This window comes from Aedes aegypti, chromosome 2 (assembly GCF_002204515.2).
Source record: "Aedes aegypti strain LVP_AGWG chromosome 2, AaegL5.0 Primary Assembly, whole genome shotgun sequence".
Lineage (NCBI taxonomy): Eukaryota > Metazoa > Arthropoda > Insecta > Diptera > Culicidae > Aedes > Aedes aegypti.
Window position 1 is genome coordinate 63,845,350 of NC_035108.1, and position 18,237 is coordinate 63,863,586.

At 39.2% G+C, this 18,237-nt stretch overlaps 1 protein-coding gene across 16 annotated transcripts in view; it reads right to left on the reverse strand.

The window, feature by feature from the left end:
• The window catches only part of LOC5566335 (titin), a 446,003-nt gene that overhangs the window by 188,277 nt on the left and 239,489 nt on the right, over positions 1 to 18,237 (reverse strand). For 5 of the 16 annotated variants that reach the window (XM_021841045.1, XM_021841042.1, XM_021841043.1 and 2 more), the window contains exons 3-4: positions 8,887 to 9,009; positions 7,502 to 8,821 (exon numbers count right to left, since the gene is read on the reverse strand). The exons of the other annotated variants lie outside the window; for them this stretch is intronic. In XM_021841045.1, the coding sequence (XP_021696737.1) occupies positions 7,502 to 8,821; positions 8,887 to 9,009 (1,443 nt within the window). The remainder of the gene's footprint in view (positions 1 to 7,501; positions 8,822 to 8,886; positions 9,010 to 18,237) is intronic. 16 annotated transcript variants of the gene reach the window in all.

Sequence of the window (18,237 nt, forward strand, 5' to 3'; positions counted from 1 at the left end):
GTTTGTTAATGGGGAGGATCGTTGGGTCATAGGATTCACTTTGATAAGCGATTAGACCATGATAAACAATGATTTGTGAGATATATACATGCTTATACGTAAATATAATATTTTCATTTGATATGAACAATTTCTATGTAGAGGAAAATTATGCCGACACTTGAGGTGACGAACCATTCAAAGTTTGTTGAACAAATACCTAAATGTAACATTCCTACAGCTGTCAGGACGAAAGCATGTGTTATTATATTTTACTCATTTGAAAAGAAACAAAAAACTCGATTGGTTGGGACATCATAGAACACTCTTATTCTTATGCCGACACTTACAGTGGCGAACCATCCAAAGTTTGTTGAATAAAGTGAACCTTTCGCAAGTCTACACTTGTAGTGTCGAACCATTCAAAGTTTTTTTTAATTACAAAATTAAAGGTATATAAGAGGTGTTCTGAAAAAAAAAATGTTAAACATAAATAAATCATGAATCAGAGTTTGTGTCGACACTTACAGTGACGAACCATCCATAGTTTGTTGAAAAATCATATTTACATCCCACTTTTGTAACGATTGAATGTGCAGTCATACATATTTTATAGATTAGAAATAGTAGCATGAAACGAGCTCACCAATTGATCCGTTATCCTTGACTGAGCAGCCACAATCCACTTTCGGCTTCACTCGTTTGCTCGGCTATAAAAAAGCACTCAGGAAAAAAAAATAAGCGCGCGACCCAAAAAGAATAAAAAAAAAAACCGTTCGGGCTTTCTTGACGCACTGCCCAGGAGCAAGCGTCAAGGTCGAAGGATCAAACAGAACTAACCGATCGCGGCACTTTTTCAGTTACTCCAACCGAACTCACCGATCACGCCACTTTTTCACTTACTAGACCAACGCGCGACATGTTTGATCCTGCCCTCGTCGCTCGCCCCGGCAAAAGCAAGTGTCAAGGTCGAAAGATCAAACAGAACTAACCGATCGCGGCACTTTTTCACTTTCTTCAACCGAACTCACCGATCACGCCACTTTTTCACTTACGAGACCGACGCGCGACATGTTTGATCCCGCCCTCGTCGCTCGCCCCGGGAAAAGCAAGTGTCAAGGTCGAAGTATCAAACAGAACTAACCGATCGCGGCACTTTTTCACTTTCTTCAACCGAACTCACCGATCACGCCACTTTTTCACTTACGAGACCGACGCGCGACATGTTTGATCCTGCCCTCGCCGCTCGCCCCGGCAAAAGCAAGTGTCAAGGTCGAAAGATCAAACAGAACTAACCGATCGCGGTACTTTTTTACTTTCTTCAACCGAACTCATCGATCACGCCACTTTTTCACTTACGAGACCGACGCGCGACATGTTTGATCCTGCCCTCGTCGCTCGCCCCGGCAAAAGCAAGTGTCAAGGTCGAAAGATCAAACAGAACTCAAAAGTTTTACAACAATCGTTAAAAATAAAAAATTCTAAAAAAAAACTTTTTTTTTCATTTTTTTTGTTCTCTATTTATTTTTATCCCCCCCTCGTACCTTCCAAGTGATCTCGGACATAAAAGAAAATTAATATTTGTATCAGCCTTATTGATCAATAATATTAGATCTGCTAAAATTGCACTTCGAGAGTAAGTGGAAACTCCCATCCCTTATTCATTTGGATTGTAGTGCAATTCTTACCAGTCCCGATCAATCACAGAGTAGCAACCATTGACATGTACAGTCAGTCTATGCTATGCTATGCTATGAGGTCTCGATTCCGTATCATGCTTTAGCGAAACCATCATGGTTTTGCATAGCGATAGCTACAGAGACATTTCGATAACTAGCAGAATCCAAGAGTCTCCGGGGAAGTGGCCAAATTCGAGATGTTGAGATGTTGAGTGGAGTCCAACGGTAGATCGGTTGTTCAAAGATTTCTTCACCTTGATAAAGCTTGAATTTATCACCAGTAGTATCTCGCGACACCTCACTATAAAAGCTTGCCCAAAAGAATTTGAAACTATATAAACTAAACTTTTGATGAACAACACATAATTCAAGTACCACATCACCTTCAATGGAAACGACACAGCTGAACGTGGCGCTTCTGAGTTTTGAAAATGACGAGCATATTTTTCAATTACCTACGGCTTGATCAACATCTTCGCGCCTGCAAACGATAAGCCCAATCATCTGAAGGATGTGTTCAACGATAGTGTGCGTAAGGACAACAGAGAATGCCTAAATCAAGTTGCCAAAATAGTGATCACCTACACAAAAGTGCAAAAAGGAAAAGAAAATTTCTTCCGAACCTTCGAAATTGAAGCGACTCCTCGAGTTCCGAATATCTTGGATCATTATCTGATTGTAGGTAGCTATTATTGGGTTGCTCAGCTGAGCTTCATGACCAACTGATGTAATATACACTTCAAAAAAAATCTTACATTTCCCACAGCTATCTTGGAAGTAGGGTTGTTTTGTTAGTGATGGATGAGGTATTCGATGGGCCTTCCTTAGTCGAGTGATTAGAGTCCACGGCTACAAAGCAAAGCCGTGCTGAAGGTGTCTGGGTTCGATTCCCATATCCAAAGTCAACAGAAGAGGTAAATGTGGTTTGGTTATTGATTAAAGAGAAAGCCTCTCAATATAAAATAGGTCCTTGTGCAAAGATACGCAATACACAAGGCCTTTATGCAGCCCACAGATGCTCAGACGTTAGTCAAACCAATTTATGTTTCCACACCCGCTTCACAAATCTTGTTGCACCAACATTACCCATATTTGGAGTGTTCTCTGCTATTGAATTTAGTTTGTGTGACCACGATAGAAAAAAATTTTCAACTGTATTTGTTTTTGATTGACTGTTGATCCCCTGAATGCGTAATGAGTTAATTAATTTATTAACCATGCGGATTGGATTACCGAACAGCTCAATATAAGCGTCAATTTATATTAGAGTGTTACTGCCGCTCTGTAGTAGTCATGTCGTCACTTGAGTGAGAACGACACGTTGATAGCCTTCCCACATCTTTACTCTTTACTCTTCCATAAAGTTGTTGTGGAAGCCATGTAGCTACGATAGGCAAACAGTTGCAACACCAAATAAATCGCACTCGCTCTCTCCGCGTGTGTAGGAACATGAGATGGATGGCAATGTCATATATAACAGGTCCGGCTCTTAGTATGTGTTTGCTTGTATTAGTCACGAAAAAGATGTAAACAAACGATCAGCTGATGGTGACGACAAGGTTGCGAAAAATTTTGTTCGCGGTTTTCTCAACGTGACGTCATCTTCGGCTGCTTCGTGAACTTTCGGCTCGCCGAAGTTGGCATTGCACAACTACGACTTCAAAACTGATGTTATCACAAATACTGATTTGATGTTCGCCCGCACCTCTAAATACCCCACATCGGATGGATGGATATGGGTTATGAAAGGAGTCCGCGTGGTCTGTAGGGATTTGAATTCTAAACTTGTAACCAACTCAGTTATTGGGTCACCAAGTGGCTCGGTAGCTTAGTTGGTAAAGCGCTCGTCTAGCATACAAGAGTCTTGGGTTCAAATCCTAGCCGAGCATGTGGATTTTTTTTCATTATTTCGTCCATAATTTGTCTATCTTTACCACGTGTAATGAGTTAATTAATTCAAACAAGAGTAATGAAAGAGAGAAAGTTACGTGGGTGAAATGTAAATTTGTTCCAGTGCGATTGCGCCAACGATACGGAGCATTGGAATGCTTCTTCAAGGAGTGGTTTGCGTATAGTATAGTGAAATAATAATCAAATGACGCCGCGAGGTGTGCAATTGTTTTTTAGGAAATAATATACTTTTTTTCAGGGATTCCTCCAGAAAGATTATCCACGATCTTTATCAGGGATTACTTAAGGGATTTCTCTAGGAATCCCTCCGAACCTAAACCTGGAATTTCTGAGCAAAAAAAAAACAGAGATTTCTCTAATAATATTCCAGAGTTTTTTTCAACGAATCCCTCTAGGTATTTCGACAGGATTTTTTTTTTAGGAAACTCTTCATATAATTTACTTTATAAAATTTTCTAGAAATTCTTGAAGTATTTTCTTCAGAAATTTTACAGAAATTATGGTAGAGATTCCTTAAAAGAACCTTTGATATTTCAAAAGATGTTTCCAATGATCACCAGGAATTCCTACTGGGATGCCTAAAATAATTCTTCCAAGGATTTCACCTGAAAATTTTTAATTTTAACAAGAGTTTCTCTAAGGCAGGCCTGCCCAACCTTTTTGGCTCTTTTTCGACATAAATGGTTGGTGCGTTCGCAAAAATAGACCAATATGAACAAAATTAGTCTCAAATGAAAGCATTGTAGTATATCTGTCTAATCCATGTTGAAAATTTTAAATTTATATCAAACTCTTCGCTAGCGATGCAAGCAAAGGTAAAAATCAGTCATTTTTTGGACTTAATTGCATCGGTAGCAAAGAGGTTGATATAAATTTTAAATTTCCAGCATGGATTAGACAAATATACTACCAAGCTTTCATTTGAGACTAATTTGGTTCATATCGGTCTATTTTTGTGAACGCACCATCCATTTATGTCGAAAAAGAGCCAAAAAGGTTGGGCAGCCCTGCTCTAAGGATTCCTCCAGTAACTCCGCCAAGAACTCCTACACGGACTCTTCGAGGATTTCTTTTTGGCAGAGGTTCTTCAGAAGTTCCTTCAGTTATTTCTACAAGGGTATCACCAGGAATTCTATTACCAATTTTTCTGGGATGTAATCTCCTTAACTTTTCCAGAAGAATCAACAGCAGATTGTTACACAATTTTCTTAACCTTCGGGCTGTCACGCTGTTGTACTTTGTACAACAGTTGTGATTTATATGCTATCATTTTACAACAAAGATATCTATCGACACCAAACCAAAATGTATTTCTCAAGAATCTTCTTAAGAACAATACTCGACAGTTTTTATTTACAGTATGACCCTCTATAATACGGTAAAATCAACAAATGTACATGGAAGTCGCATAATAATGAACGCACTATGTACGGTTCGAGGAAACCACAGTTTGAAATCGTCATATCTCGAAATCCAGATAATATAGAAACTTGGGGTCTTTAGTAAAGTTGTTCTGGAGGTGAAGCGCTATCTGATGGTACCTCATTTAATTCGGAATTTAACCGCTAGGTGGCACTAGTTGGCATGGAAGTTTTACTTTTGTTTTGCAGATTTTACAGGTTTCTGACCATTTAGAAAGATGTCGTCTTCGGCAAAGTTGTTTAGTAAGTTAAGGCCTATCATTTTTCGAGCTTGTTGATTCAAAATTTTGCCACTAAGCGGCGCTAGTGAGCAAGAAACTTTTGTTTGCAGATATCTCAGGAGCCTGACCAGTTAGAAAGATGGTGTCTTCGGCAAAGTAGTTTGGTAGCCCAAGGGCTATCATTATTTGAACCAAGAAATACGATATTTTGCCATCAGGCGGCGCTAGTGAGCATGAAATTTTTGTTCGGCGGATACTGCAGGATCTTGACCTTTTAGACAGGCACCTTTGGCAAAGTTATTCAGAAGCTCAGGGACTATCATTATTTAAATAAATCTCTAACTTCAAGGATTAAATAAAGAAAGAATTTGAGCTACTGAACAACTCTGCCGAAGACACCATCTTTGTAAGTGATCAGGCTCCTGAGGTATTTGCGAAACAAATGTTTTATGCTCACTAGCGCCGCCTAGTGGCAACATTTTGAATCAACTAGCTCAAACAATTATAGTCCTTCAGTTACCGAACAACTTCGCCGAAGACGCCATCTTTCTAAGTGGTCAGGATCATGAGATCTGAGAAACAAAAGCTTAATGGTCACTAGCGCCGCCTAGTGGCAAAATCTCTTATTTCTTGGCTATAATAATGATACCCCATAAGCTACTGATCAATTTTGCCGAAGACGTCATCTATCTAAGTGGTCAGACTCCTGAGATATTCGCAAAACCAAGGGTGTTGTACAAAGTACAACGCGCGACTACTCGCGTTACAAAAAATCGCGCGACTACCGAAAGGTTAAGAGTTTCTCTAGGGATATCTGGAATATCTCCAAGAAGTCCTTCAGGTAATTCAACAGGAATACCTCCCCCATATCTTTGAAAATTAATTTAGAGACTCCAAGCATTCCTTCAGCAAGTTGAAATTTCTTAAAGAACACCTCAGGGATGCATCCTGGAATTCCTCCAGCAATTCCTCCAGGTATATTTGTAGACCACGTGGCCGTGCGGTTAGTGTCGTCAGGCATTTAGGCGCATCGTGTCATAAGGTGTGGGTTCGATTCCCGCTTCAGCCATTGAAGCTTTTCGTCAGGAATGTTTCACGGCTGTGCCTCTGGAGCATGCTTGTTCGTTGTCTAGTGTTAAGTTACAGTCTGTGCAGCTAAATGGCTGAAGACGGTGTCCGTGTCTTTTTTTTTATATATTCATAAGAATTTCTTCAGTGATTTATTTAGGAATCACACCAAGTAGGGTTTCCAATTTAATAAAAATAAAATTTAAATTTTCCGGGAATACTCGGGATCCTTTAAAATACGCAAAAACAGTCAAATGACGCTTCTTTTAATTATTCGAATTCTACCTATGTTAAATTGTATAGCAGTAAATCTGTATGATTCTTTTTATTTATTGTAAGTTGTTTAATTATGTGTTCCTAAAAAATTTCCTGTTGGCTTATTTTTTAGGATTTCTCAATGAGTGTTTTCAATGAGAAATTCGTTCAAGAATTACTCCACACCATTTTCCAGAAATTGTCCCCCAAATAGATTCTACAAAGAACTGTAGGTGGAATTCTTGTATGCACTCCTAGTAAAATCCCTGTAGGAATTCATAGTGGAATCACTGTATTGATTCCTGGTGGAATTCCTCAAGCAACTACTGTTGGAATCCATAAGGATTCTGTAGGTGATGAAAGTTCTTCTAGAATCCTGGGAGGGTTTCCTTAAGGAGTCTCTGGCGGAAATCATTGTGGCATTCCTACCGCAATTCCTGATAAAATTTATTAAATAACTCCTAGACGAATAGCTGAAGAAATTTCTGTCGAAATATTGGAGAAGCTCCGACGGAATACCTGGAAGAATACATAGAGGAATTCTATGAAAAAATGAGAAAAGAGAATGGTGGCGATTAGTGATGTCACTGTAGATATTTTTAAAATCTTGAATGAACCCTCCAATAAATCCCAGTAAGTCCTTGGAGGAAATTCTGTTAAAATTTCTGGAGAATCTCCTATTTTGACGATTTTTGCAAAATGTTGTGGAGAGTTTCCTAAAATTTATCACAGAATAGCTAAAGGAGTTCCTGATAAATCCTTGGAAAGATTGGTATCGGAAAAAATTGACACTTTGGAGCGAAAGCTGTCAGTTATGAAATTGTTATTTTCAATCTTTATGACATCAGCGGAGGAATTTCTCTTGAGACGTATATGTTTTAATTTCATGGGCCATGCAGACTATCTTTTAAAGCACCGGACCTTTGACTTAGCGGTTTCATGCATATCCATCAGTTCTATTACTCACCTCCAGGTCATTCAGAAGCTGATGATGCAGCAACAAACATTCCTTCGCCTCGGCCAGGTTGTCCCCCATCCTGTGAATATCCATCGCCTGTTCGAGCCGATCCCTCCTGGCATCGTCCAGCCACTGGAACAGTTGGTTGTACCGCTCCAGGAATTCGTTGAACGCTTCCGTCAGTCGCAAACTCTCCTCGCTCGAGCGCAGACAGTACTGCTCGAATGCGAGCTTCTTTTGCTCTATCCGCTCGACCATGGCCTGAACGCCGGCCACTTCCGGTTTGGTTCGGCCGACGTCATCGATCAGGGAATATCCCGCCTGAAGGATGTCGCTGATGGTGGTCGTGACCTCTTGAAGGACCTTGTGCTGAAGAAGCAAAGGTGATGGCGAGCTTGGGCGGAGCTGAAGGTTGCTGAGCTCGATTTCGATTTGAGACAGTTTGGTGAGGAGATTTTCTGCGCGGCCGAAGAATTCACGGGATTGGGAGAGCAGAGCTTCGCGGTGGTCGACTTCGTCGACGAATTCCGTGCATGTCGCCAGGATACTGTAGGCCTTAGCGCATGCTTCATCCCCAGCGAAACAACCCGTCGAAACGAGCTCTTCTGTGGCTTTGGTGATTTTGAGCGATTTGTCTCGAAGTAGTAGTGCTTCCGGCTTAACGTTCTGATAGGTCTGGAGCAAGTCTCGTGCTTGATCTGCGGAATCGCCAAGGGTGAAGGAACTGAAGTTTGAATTCTTTGTGGCGTTGAGGCTGTACTCGATGTCTGAAAGTTCTTTAGCGAGGATCGCCAGGGTTAGGCATTGCTCTAGTTGCGTTTTACGCGATTGCCAAGCCTGTTCGAGACTGTTTCGTCGATTTGAAAGATCTTCTAGCCATCGTTCAACTTGGGCGATCGCAAGGAGAGCGTCTTGTTTGATGTGGTTTGGACGGGAGTCGAACGTTCCAATGTTGGCCAGCTCTCGCAATTTATCAAGCATTTGGTTGCCAACTTTGAGGGCGGCGGAAATGGACGCAAGCATTTCCGTTCGCAGGATTTTGAAGGATTCAACGAACTCTCGGACGGCTTCGATTTCGATCGGGATCATTGTGTCGTTGCAGGCCACTTCCAGGGAGCTCATTTTACCGTAGCATTCTCCGAGTCGCTCGAAGAAATTCACATTCAGCAGGATAATGTCTCGCCGTTCTTGGAGCATCTTCTTAATGTCCTGCCAGACAGCTCCCAGGGAGGCGGCCATTTCTTCGATCAGAACTGGATCGGGCCGCTCGTTGGCTGCCATCTTTTCCTGCACTTTGTGATAGAACTCTTCCAGCGGAGTGGGTAGATTCTAGAACAGAAAGAGAAATTCAGTTAATATGTGAAGCTGGAAACATAAAACTACAAGCATCAAACCTGAATCTGGCGGAGCAGTTCCTCGTGTTGCCGCTGCAGATTCAACGCCTCGTCCAGGCTCGGCCCGAGGAATGTGAACTTTGGTAGCAGATCTGCAACTTTGATGTACAGTCGTTCGCCGCTCTAGAAATTGAAAAGCCAAAATGAGTTAAACCGATCATAAATCCGAAACGGGAGGCTGCTGTAAGTAATATAAATGTTTGTTTAATGTGACTACCGCACAACGAACAACCACCGATCGCGCTGTTTAATCTTACTACGCGTGGGTTTTAAATATACGCTCCATGCTCCAAGCTAGCCGTTCAACGGTCGATCGTTGCAATTTTGTCTGCATGCGCCGCGTTGGATGTTTGGTGTGAAAATGCGTTGGATGGGACAAATTGTGGATTATATTGGCTGCCGAAGGCGTGTTCTTATGACTTAATCAATTCGTCTCCGGTGGTAACCAGTGGGATGTGTTTTTGATTTATTAGTCTCATTCGATTTTTTTAAATTGACGTAGATACTCTGAATGGAACGAATTTCCCTCTATAAATCTGTAATAGAAAAAGCAAATCTTTTGAGGCTAACATGCTTAAACGTCGTCCACTATAACATAATTTATCTATCCATTACGGTGTAAAATCGTAAAACCCGTCCCGTGTGACACTTTGTCGCTCTTGTCCGAGCGCATCCCAACCGTGCATAATCCAGAGCTACTCTTGAATTGCAATAAATTTGCACAGCAAGCGCCGTTAGCTAGCAGTTATGTTAATTGGTTGGATTCCATCTTTTGATGAATGTCCTCAGGAACCTGAGATGACAGGTCGAGATATTTCACACCGTTGATTGCTGATGTGTTGGGTATGATTTAGGTTGAATTCTAACACTCAGTGAGTATCTGAAGGGTTTGGTTGATTGACGTCAATTATGTCAAGGTGATGAGTTCGAAGTGATAGTTGGATGACAGTCAAATCGAGAATATTTCACGGGAAGTTAGTTATTCGTTGAGGTTTAGGATTCTGAACGTTTTTTCTTCAGTCAACCCATATAGGTCCGAGTGAAAGCAAAAATACTAAAACTCTCACCACTCAGCGAATACTTAACGGATTCGACGACAATAACCGTACTACCTCGAAGCCCACTATTTCAAGCAATAACTTACCAAAGATATGATTACCCATATTACCAGTAATCCTTCGACCTTTGAGATATTGCCACCCCAGGAATCTTCCTGATATAAGTACAGGTATCCCCCAATGATAGTCTTAGACATCATTCAAAGGGCTTTTTTTCGTAATGGAAATTTCCTTGACATCCCTGGGCATAGAGTATCATCGTACCTGTCACACGATACACGAATTCAGAAATGGCAAATTTGTCAAAGAAAGCTCACAGTTAATAATTGTGGAACTGCTTATAAGAACACTACCTGAGAAGCACACTTGTTATAATTGATGCAGAATAACTCTTATATGACCAGAACATATAAGAGTTATTCTGCCTCGATTATAACATGTGTGCTACTAGGGTCAGCTGAGAAGCAGGCTCTGTCCCTGTGAGGACGTAATACCAAGAAGAAGAAGAATCATTCAAAGATAGGATCAAGAGTTTACCGAGAACCATGCAAAGAAATCTGTTTTTAACACAAGACTTTTATCAACGAGGTACCTTTTGGAGCATTAGGACCAATCTGCTAATGATTTACCTCACCCGGTTGGGATGATGAATGCACTCAGTTGTATCAAGAAAAATCTAATGCGAAAAGTTTTAAATTTTCGTAGATACTATACCTCAGAATTTTATTTGGAGTACTCGAAGCTCGACAGAGAGCTGAAGAATCTTACGACACTTTAGAGAGTGGCTCGCAACATGCGAAACTGCTCATCTTCAAATGAGAGTGATGAATACTCCAATCGTAGGATATTCGCTAAAATGGTCAGTTCCAGCCCTTCCAGCTCATCCGCCTTTCTAGGAAACTCCAAGAGACGATTCTTTGGACAGACCATTCACTAAAAGACGGTTACTTGACCTGTTCAACTCATTCATGGAGCACAACATTGTTTCCATTAGACTTCATAAAACTCCATAAAACAACTATTCTCCCTCTTGTAGAATATGGCTATTTCTGCTTTCTCTCAGCAGCAAACTGCCACCTGATTAAATTGGATCGAATTCAATATCGTTGTTTGCGTACTTATCGCCTTAGGATGTATGTACTCGACACATAATGTGAGCTTTGAGGTTCTGGCAGGGGTTTTATCACTAAAGAACCGATTCTGGGTGCTCTCGCTAAGAATACTTATTAAGTGCGGAGTGAGCAACACACTCGGTATCAAAAATTCTCAAACTGAATACGCAGTCAAAATTCATGAGAATTTATCTCTAGGGTGATGTGCTAGTATCCATCGTATTAAGCATTGATCAGTGAAAACTGCAATTTTCCCAGTATTGCAGAGAATGATGCTGACACAAACCGATGCCAAACAATTCTTTCTAAAACGGCTTTAGCATTGTACAATAACATTTTGATAAATCTTGATCTGTTTTAGGAAATAATGCAAATAAAATGCATCTTATCGTATTCTCAATACGTCGTATCGTTTTCAACTCCGTCGCAATCCGTTTCCAGATTCGTCCCACAACTTACGGCTCACTGTGATTTATTGAGTGGTTAAAACACAATATATCAACGCTATAATAAAATGTTTTACTAGAATATATAGATCTGCGGGCATCTCCCTCCATTCCTTCAGCATGATGGAATATACTAATTTCCTTTAAAATTAATTGTTCATCATCAAAATTCAGCCCAAACATATGAACACAATTCCTTTTGACCGTACAATTATGGCATTTGCTCACAGTACAGCGAAAACAACACAATCAAAGGAACCGTATTTTTACGTCGAGCGACGCGCACACATTGATGCGCACAAGCTTTTTTTTCTCAGTACGACGGATTGAACTTTGTTTACATTCACAATTATACGCGGCGGTTGAGGAAATTTCGTAAAGTTTGGTGATTTATTGAAGTTTTACGGCGTGTGATTGGAATGAAATCCTTCAGTGAAGAAGTACGAAGGTTTTCCAAAGTGAAAATAAGTGCCCGGCGAAGTAAGTCACCCACGGGGGCGGGAAGAAACTTGTGTTCGAAAGTGGTGTGACTGATGTCGATCGCTAAGCATTTCTCTCAAATCGTGTTCGTCCATGCGATTTTGGTGAAAAAGTGAAAAGTGGATAATTGAACTGAAGTTATTTATCGAAATACAGTAGTTTCATTGCATTTTTGGTGTACAGGTGGACGAATCATAAAAGCTTTCACAAAATTACATTCGGAAAATGAATCTATGTTGCAGGTAAGTTGGAATACCCGCCGTAGTGGAACATTTTAAGTTTGATACGACGAATAGTAGCTCTTACGACGAAGTAGAACGAAACCCTACTACATTTGTTCTGACATTGGCCCTCCATGTTATATGTAACCCTCCACGTGTACGCTTCACCAATGACAGTTTCTCTGTTGAATACGATCTGTCAATGAAACAAACTACTCACGGAATCCCAGATCACCTTCGATGCATAACTATTCCACGTATTTTCAACATTTTGACGGTTCCGGTATCAATGGATCCACTGGCTTAGGTGTCTTCCGCCTTCCGAAAGCTTCAGGAACCTTGTACGGTTTATGTTGCTGAGCTGGCAGCAAGCAATTTTGCTATGGAGATAATCTCCAACATGCCCGCAGACCACTCCTTCATCTTCTCGGATAGCCTTAGTGCTATTGAGGCGCTTCGATCAATGAAACCTGTAAAGCATGCATCTTACTTTCTTATAAAAATGGGAGTGCAGATGTGTGCACTGGTCGAAAGATTATCTTTGTATGGGTCCCTTCACAATGCTTAATTTATGGCAATGAGAAGGCGGACTCTCTCGCAAAGGTTGACGCTGAGGAAGGTGAGATTTGTAATAGACGAATTTCGCACGATGATTTTTTTCATTCAGTACGACAAAGTTCTCTTTACGGTTGGCAAAGCGTTTGGCTAAATGGCCAACTGGGACGGTGGTACATTCCATTATTCCTAGAGTTTCCTTGCGAGCCTGGTGGAAAAGTTTGGACGTAAGTCGAGATTTCATTCGCGTGATATCAAGACTTATGTCTAACCATAACTCGCAAGATGCACATTTGCACAGGATCAACCTCGCGGTGAGCAACCAGTTACAAATGTGTGGTTCCGGTTATGATTACATCGATCAGTTTGGCAATGCCCGGATATGGAAGCCTCCATATTCATCTGTGATTCCATTTATATGGTCGCTATGTACGATTTCCTACGCTTGTGAAGTATAAAAGTTTAATTCTCTTGTGTTCTCCAGTTTTTTTTCTGTGTTTTGTCCCCTTTTGTGTTAAATTGAGGATCCTGGCCATCCGGCAGACGAATATCGGCAATAAATGGGTACCAATGCCATGACACGATAATCGAGCTACCACGATATACCTTCCGGAACCCTAAACCCAATCCTTACATGTCCTTCCTTTCAAAAAAATGTGACCATTAACCTCGAGTTGCCACGAGTACCCGGGCTCCGTACGGGATGATAATTTTAGTACTGCAAAATTAATAAATTGTAAATAATAGAAAAAATGAATTTCGGTTCCGCAAAGCTTCAAACGCGATTGAGCCTCAAATAAACGAACTAGATAAAAAAAAAATGATTTACCTCTTCAAATATTTTCGAATTAAAAATGTCAAAAAAAATCTATAGTCCACCAAAAAACTCCCCATAAATTATTCTAATATCTCATCGTTATTCTTGATGTAAATCTTTTAAAACATGGAATTTGCTAACAATCTGTAATAATAATAATCAAAATTTCACTAGGGATTCAGCTATGCACTACGAACTAGAAATCGCACTAAAAATTGATATTGATCAAGTAAAAATAAAATTCTTCAATGGTTCCGCGAACCCACCGGATGGGAACCGTTGCTCCTGTAGCACAATACTGACAGAATTTTCAATGGATTGCTGAAGAGACATTGGTACTCCAGCAATATCTTTACCAAAGTAACACAACTTGTTATATAATAGTTTTGAATTCACAATTTATACATATCCTATTGTATATTTCGAGCACTCTTGGCTAAAAAAAATGTAGAGCACTTATAAAGCTAACAAAAGGCAAAACATGGAGGCTTATAAAACATATTTTAGATGTCTCGTAATACTTTCATGGAATTAATATTTTGTTAAATCGACTATCTGTAAACATACTCTTAACATAATAGAAGTAACAATAAAGTATAAGAGACTAATAAGCAATAATAAAGTGTTTTAAAAAGCAAGTGATATAACTTTCAAAAAACCGTAAATTCGGATGAAATTGATCACCGTGTGAAACGATACTATTTCTTAGGGGAAGGGGTCATAAAATGAACACCTTAAGGATATCATCTTGTTTCTGATAGAAAAACGAGGAATTTGAACAGTTCTATCGCACAACGTCAAACATTGGGATGTTATATATTGCAGCGACACGAGTTCGGACTAAAATATCTAAGTTTTCGCATATTTTTATCGTTAGCAAAAACGATGCAAATGTTCATTTTACCTGCACTATGTGAGTAAAATGGACAGCTATTGATGGAAAAATGGACATCATGCAAAACACGTGAGCAAAACAAATATTTATATAAATATTTATTGCATATTCGAAAATATACCCATTAAGGATTGTAACCCACTCAAAAAGAAATTGAAAAGTATCAAATTTGACATCCTATCATAACGATATTCACCTCACTGAAAAATCTCAAGACCTCCGAGCTAAAAGTTACGTCAGTTCTAATTTTCAAACGTGGTTTTCTAAAATCTTAGTTTTCGTTGATATTTCCACTTCAATTGACCTCTGTATTAACTCGAACACTCCGATTTATTCTCTAAATCGTTCGTGCGTGATGAAAAATCATTGAAATTTGCTTTTCCTTCGTAAGAGGCGCGGTGTTCATTTTACCACCACTTCCCCTACCGATAGAGCTTCAATATCTATGTAACCCGAAGTAAATGACCATTGTACGATTTGTTTATTTCCGAATTGTGTGATAAGAAGGTTTTTGAGTCAAAGAATGTTAATTTCTATGAAAATAATGTAAAATGTCAGAATCATGTTCGTTGTGGTGATAGACATCTATAAACATCTAGTTCTAAGCAAGGTTTTGAACATGGTGTCAGCCTGAAAGTTTATGAGGATGCTAACAATATATCCCTGAAACATAATTTATTATCAAAACTCGTACGAAATTGCTCATTTTGTTGAAATAATTGAATATCTGTTCGATGTTAGCAAATTCCTTTGGAAATTTACTACATTTAGGCGTTTTCCGCGGTATTCTTGAAATTTAATTGTTCGCTATTTCCATAAATATAGTGTTGTTAAGAACTTAGCAAGCATATTCGGATTCAGGTAGCCCAAATTATGAAATTGAAATTGTTTTCAAAATTAACAATTATCGCATTGACAAGTGATCAATTTCACCCCGAAGTTGAATCCCACTATTATAATTATTTTTAGTATTAAAAACACATTTGTTGGAAAATATTCGTATATGAGCCTAAGGTTCATCGTCGTACTTGTTTCACTGCATTCAAATGTTTGACATTATCAACATAATAGAAACCAGATAAGAAAAACCGTGAAAAATGATCAATTTCACCCGAAATTACAGTACATTCATATTATAACATGATGTTAAGTTATAATGTAGCTATTTTCAAGTGTTTAAACCTGCAGAAATCATTTGTATACAAAATAACTCATGAATCAATTCTAAACACGTGCAAAACAAAGTAAATAATAACAAATAAAAAATATTTTTGGATTATTCATGGTCATTTAAACCACAAAAAATATTTCGATTGATGAAGACTTTCAAAGATGTACAAAACAATAAAATTATATAAGCCATTATATTCATAAATGAGAGTCATGTTTCCAATACGGTTCAAAGTCTATGGCACAACTTTCAATTTCACTCTTAAATAATTCATGTGCCACTGGAATAATTGAAATCAGAAATGTAAAATTCCCCAAAAAACTTTGTTTTTGGATTTGGTTTTAACCACTAAAATAATATGGGACGAAGCTTACAGTGACGTTGAGAAATATTCGGATGGTTCAAGTGTTTGAATTACAAATTCAAACTAATAATATATTCCAGTAACTTAAAATTGTACAAGTCATATTAATTCTGAAATATATTGTTTTTTTTATTGATATTATCTGACATCCAGAACGCATAACTCATCTATTATCTAAACTTTATGGCCGGTTATGTAATCAATTCTAACTTATAAAATCATGCTTGGACTAATAATAACAGGTTTGTAAATATTACAGCAATTGAGTTCGTAATCTCAATGAACACAACGGCTCGCATCAAATTAATTTGCATCAAAAGCATGAAAAGATCAACTAAAGCTCTTGAAACAATTTCAGGATGTGGAGTATTGCGAAATTAAGAGGTTTTCAATTAAAGGCAGACATCCAATGAACTCGAACCGAGCGAATTGTCGATAATGGAATGGAACACAGTGATACAGAAGTTATTCATTCGTTACCTAACAGAAGCATTAACGGACCAAAACGCAAACATATTGTGCTACTCTTCCCCGAATGTCATTTTCCCGTGGACCAGTACCCCTAATGACCAGTTTCTCCGAAGAGTACTACAGTTTAAAAGGGTTAAAGTATAGTCTTTAGTGACAGGTTGGTAAACTAGCAAGAACGATAACCAATCAAAACAAGGAGATTATTAGCCATTCTCGACTAAAAACTTATAGCTCGTGTGGAGCTCAGAATCGTTGTTGGCAAGCGGGAGCCCCACGAAAAACCTTTCATTCCATTCTGACGTTACTATAGGAGTGAGGCGTCAAAGTGGTGCCATGCCTACTAGATCGTTTGATGTTCGATCCGCTGCTACATTCTCGGATATCTTTCAACAGGCTTTTGATTGTCAGCCATCATAACAGGGTTGGATGACAAGATCTATGACAATGTTCATTCAGTACCACACATCCTCCCTCTTCTCAGGAAAAAAAGTTTTAAGTGATGAGTTTTCACATCGTTTTCGTCATCACGAAAGCTTTTAGGAATTCAGGATACATCTTTCACATCGCTAAGAACTTCCCCGATGTATACTGTCTCATATCTCAACTGTTCACTTGTACATGCGACTTGGAAACATTTTTCCGCTGTAGGATACGGTGTTGAACTTATTGATCGGTTGAATGTCGTTCCATTCATTAGAAACGGCAAGCTTATTCTATGCAATGACATCTCTAAGGCGAACTAATTTTGGACAAAATATTGCTATTAATAAACTGACATATACATGTTGAACAGAGTAGCATCAGCGTTTGACTCTCATCTTGTTGTACATTCAAACCACCTTACTTTCACGGAAATACTCACTCGAAGACTTGTTTGGCTGTTGTTACTTGTTTTGATATAACATACCTTGATCTGCTAAGTTACTAGACATCATTGGGCTTACATATGTTATTCTATAGATACATTTTCGACCGCCAGTCGCGCATGCATGTGAGCATCACTTTTATTAGGAACCAATTTGTGACCACTAGTCGCGATAGCAAGTGTACACCACCATTGCTTAGAGCAAATATACGACCACTAGTCGAGCTTAAAACATCAATAATACTTGATAGGAACAAGTATACGACCACCAGTCGAGTTAACAACATTAATAGCAGTTACTAAGAACAAGTATGCGACCACCAGTCGCGGTAGCAAGTGTACACCACCATTGCTTAGAACAAATATACGACCACTAGTCGAGCTTAAAACATCAATAATACTTGATAGGAAGAAGTATTCGACCACCAGTCGAGTTAACAACATTAATAGCAGTTACTAAGAACAAGTATGCGACCACCAGTCGAGGTAGCAAGTGTACACCACCATTGCTTAGAACAAATATACGACCACTAGTCGAGCTTAAAACATCAATAATACTTGATAGGAAGAAGTATACTACCACCAGTCGAGTTAACAACATTAATAGCAGTTACTAAGAACAAGTATGCGACCACCAGTCGCGGTAGCAAGTGTACACCACCATTGCTTAGAACAAATATACGACCACTAGTCGAGCTTAAAACATCAATAATACTTGATAGGAAGAAGTATACGACCACCAGCCGAGTTAACAACATTAATAGCAGTTACTAAGAACAAGTATGCGACCACCAGTCGAGGTAGCAAGTGTACACCACCATTGCTTAGAACAAATATACGACCACCAGTCGAGCTTACAACATCAATAATACTTGCTAAGAACAAGCATACGACCA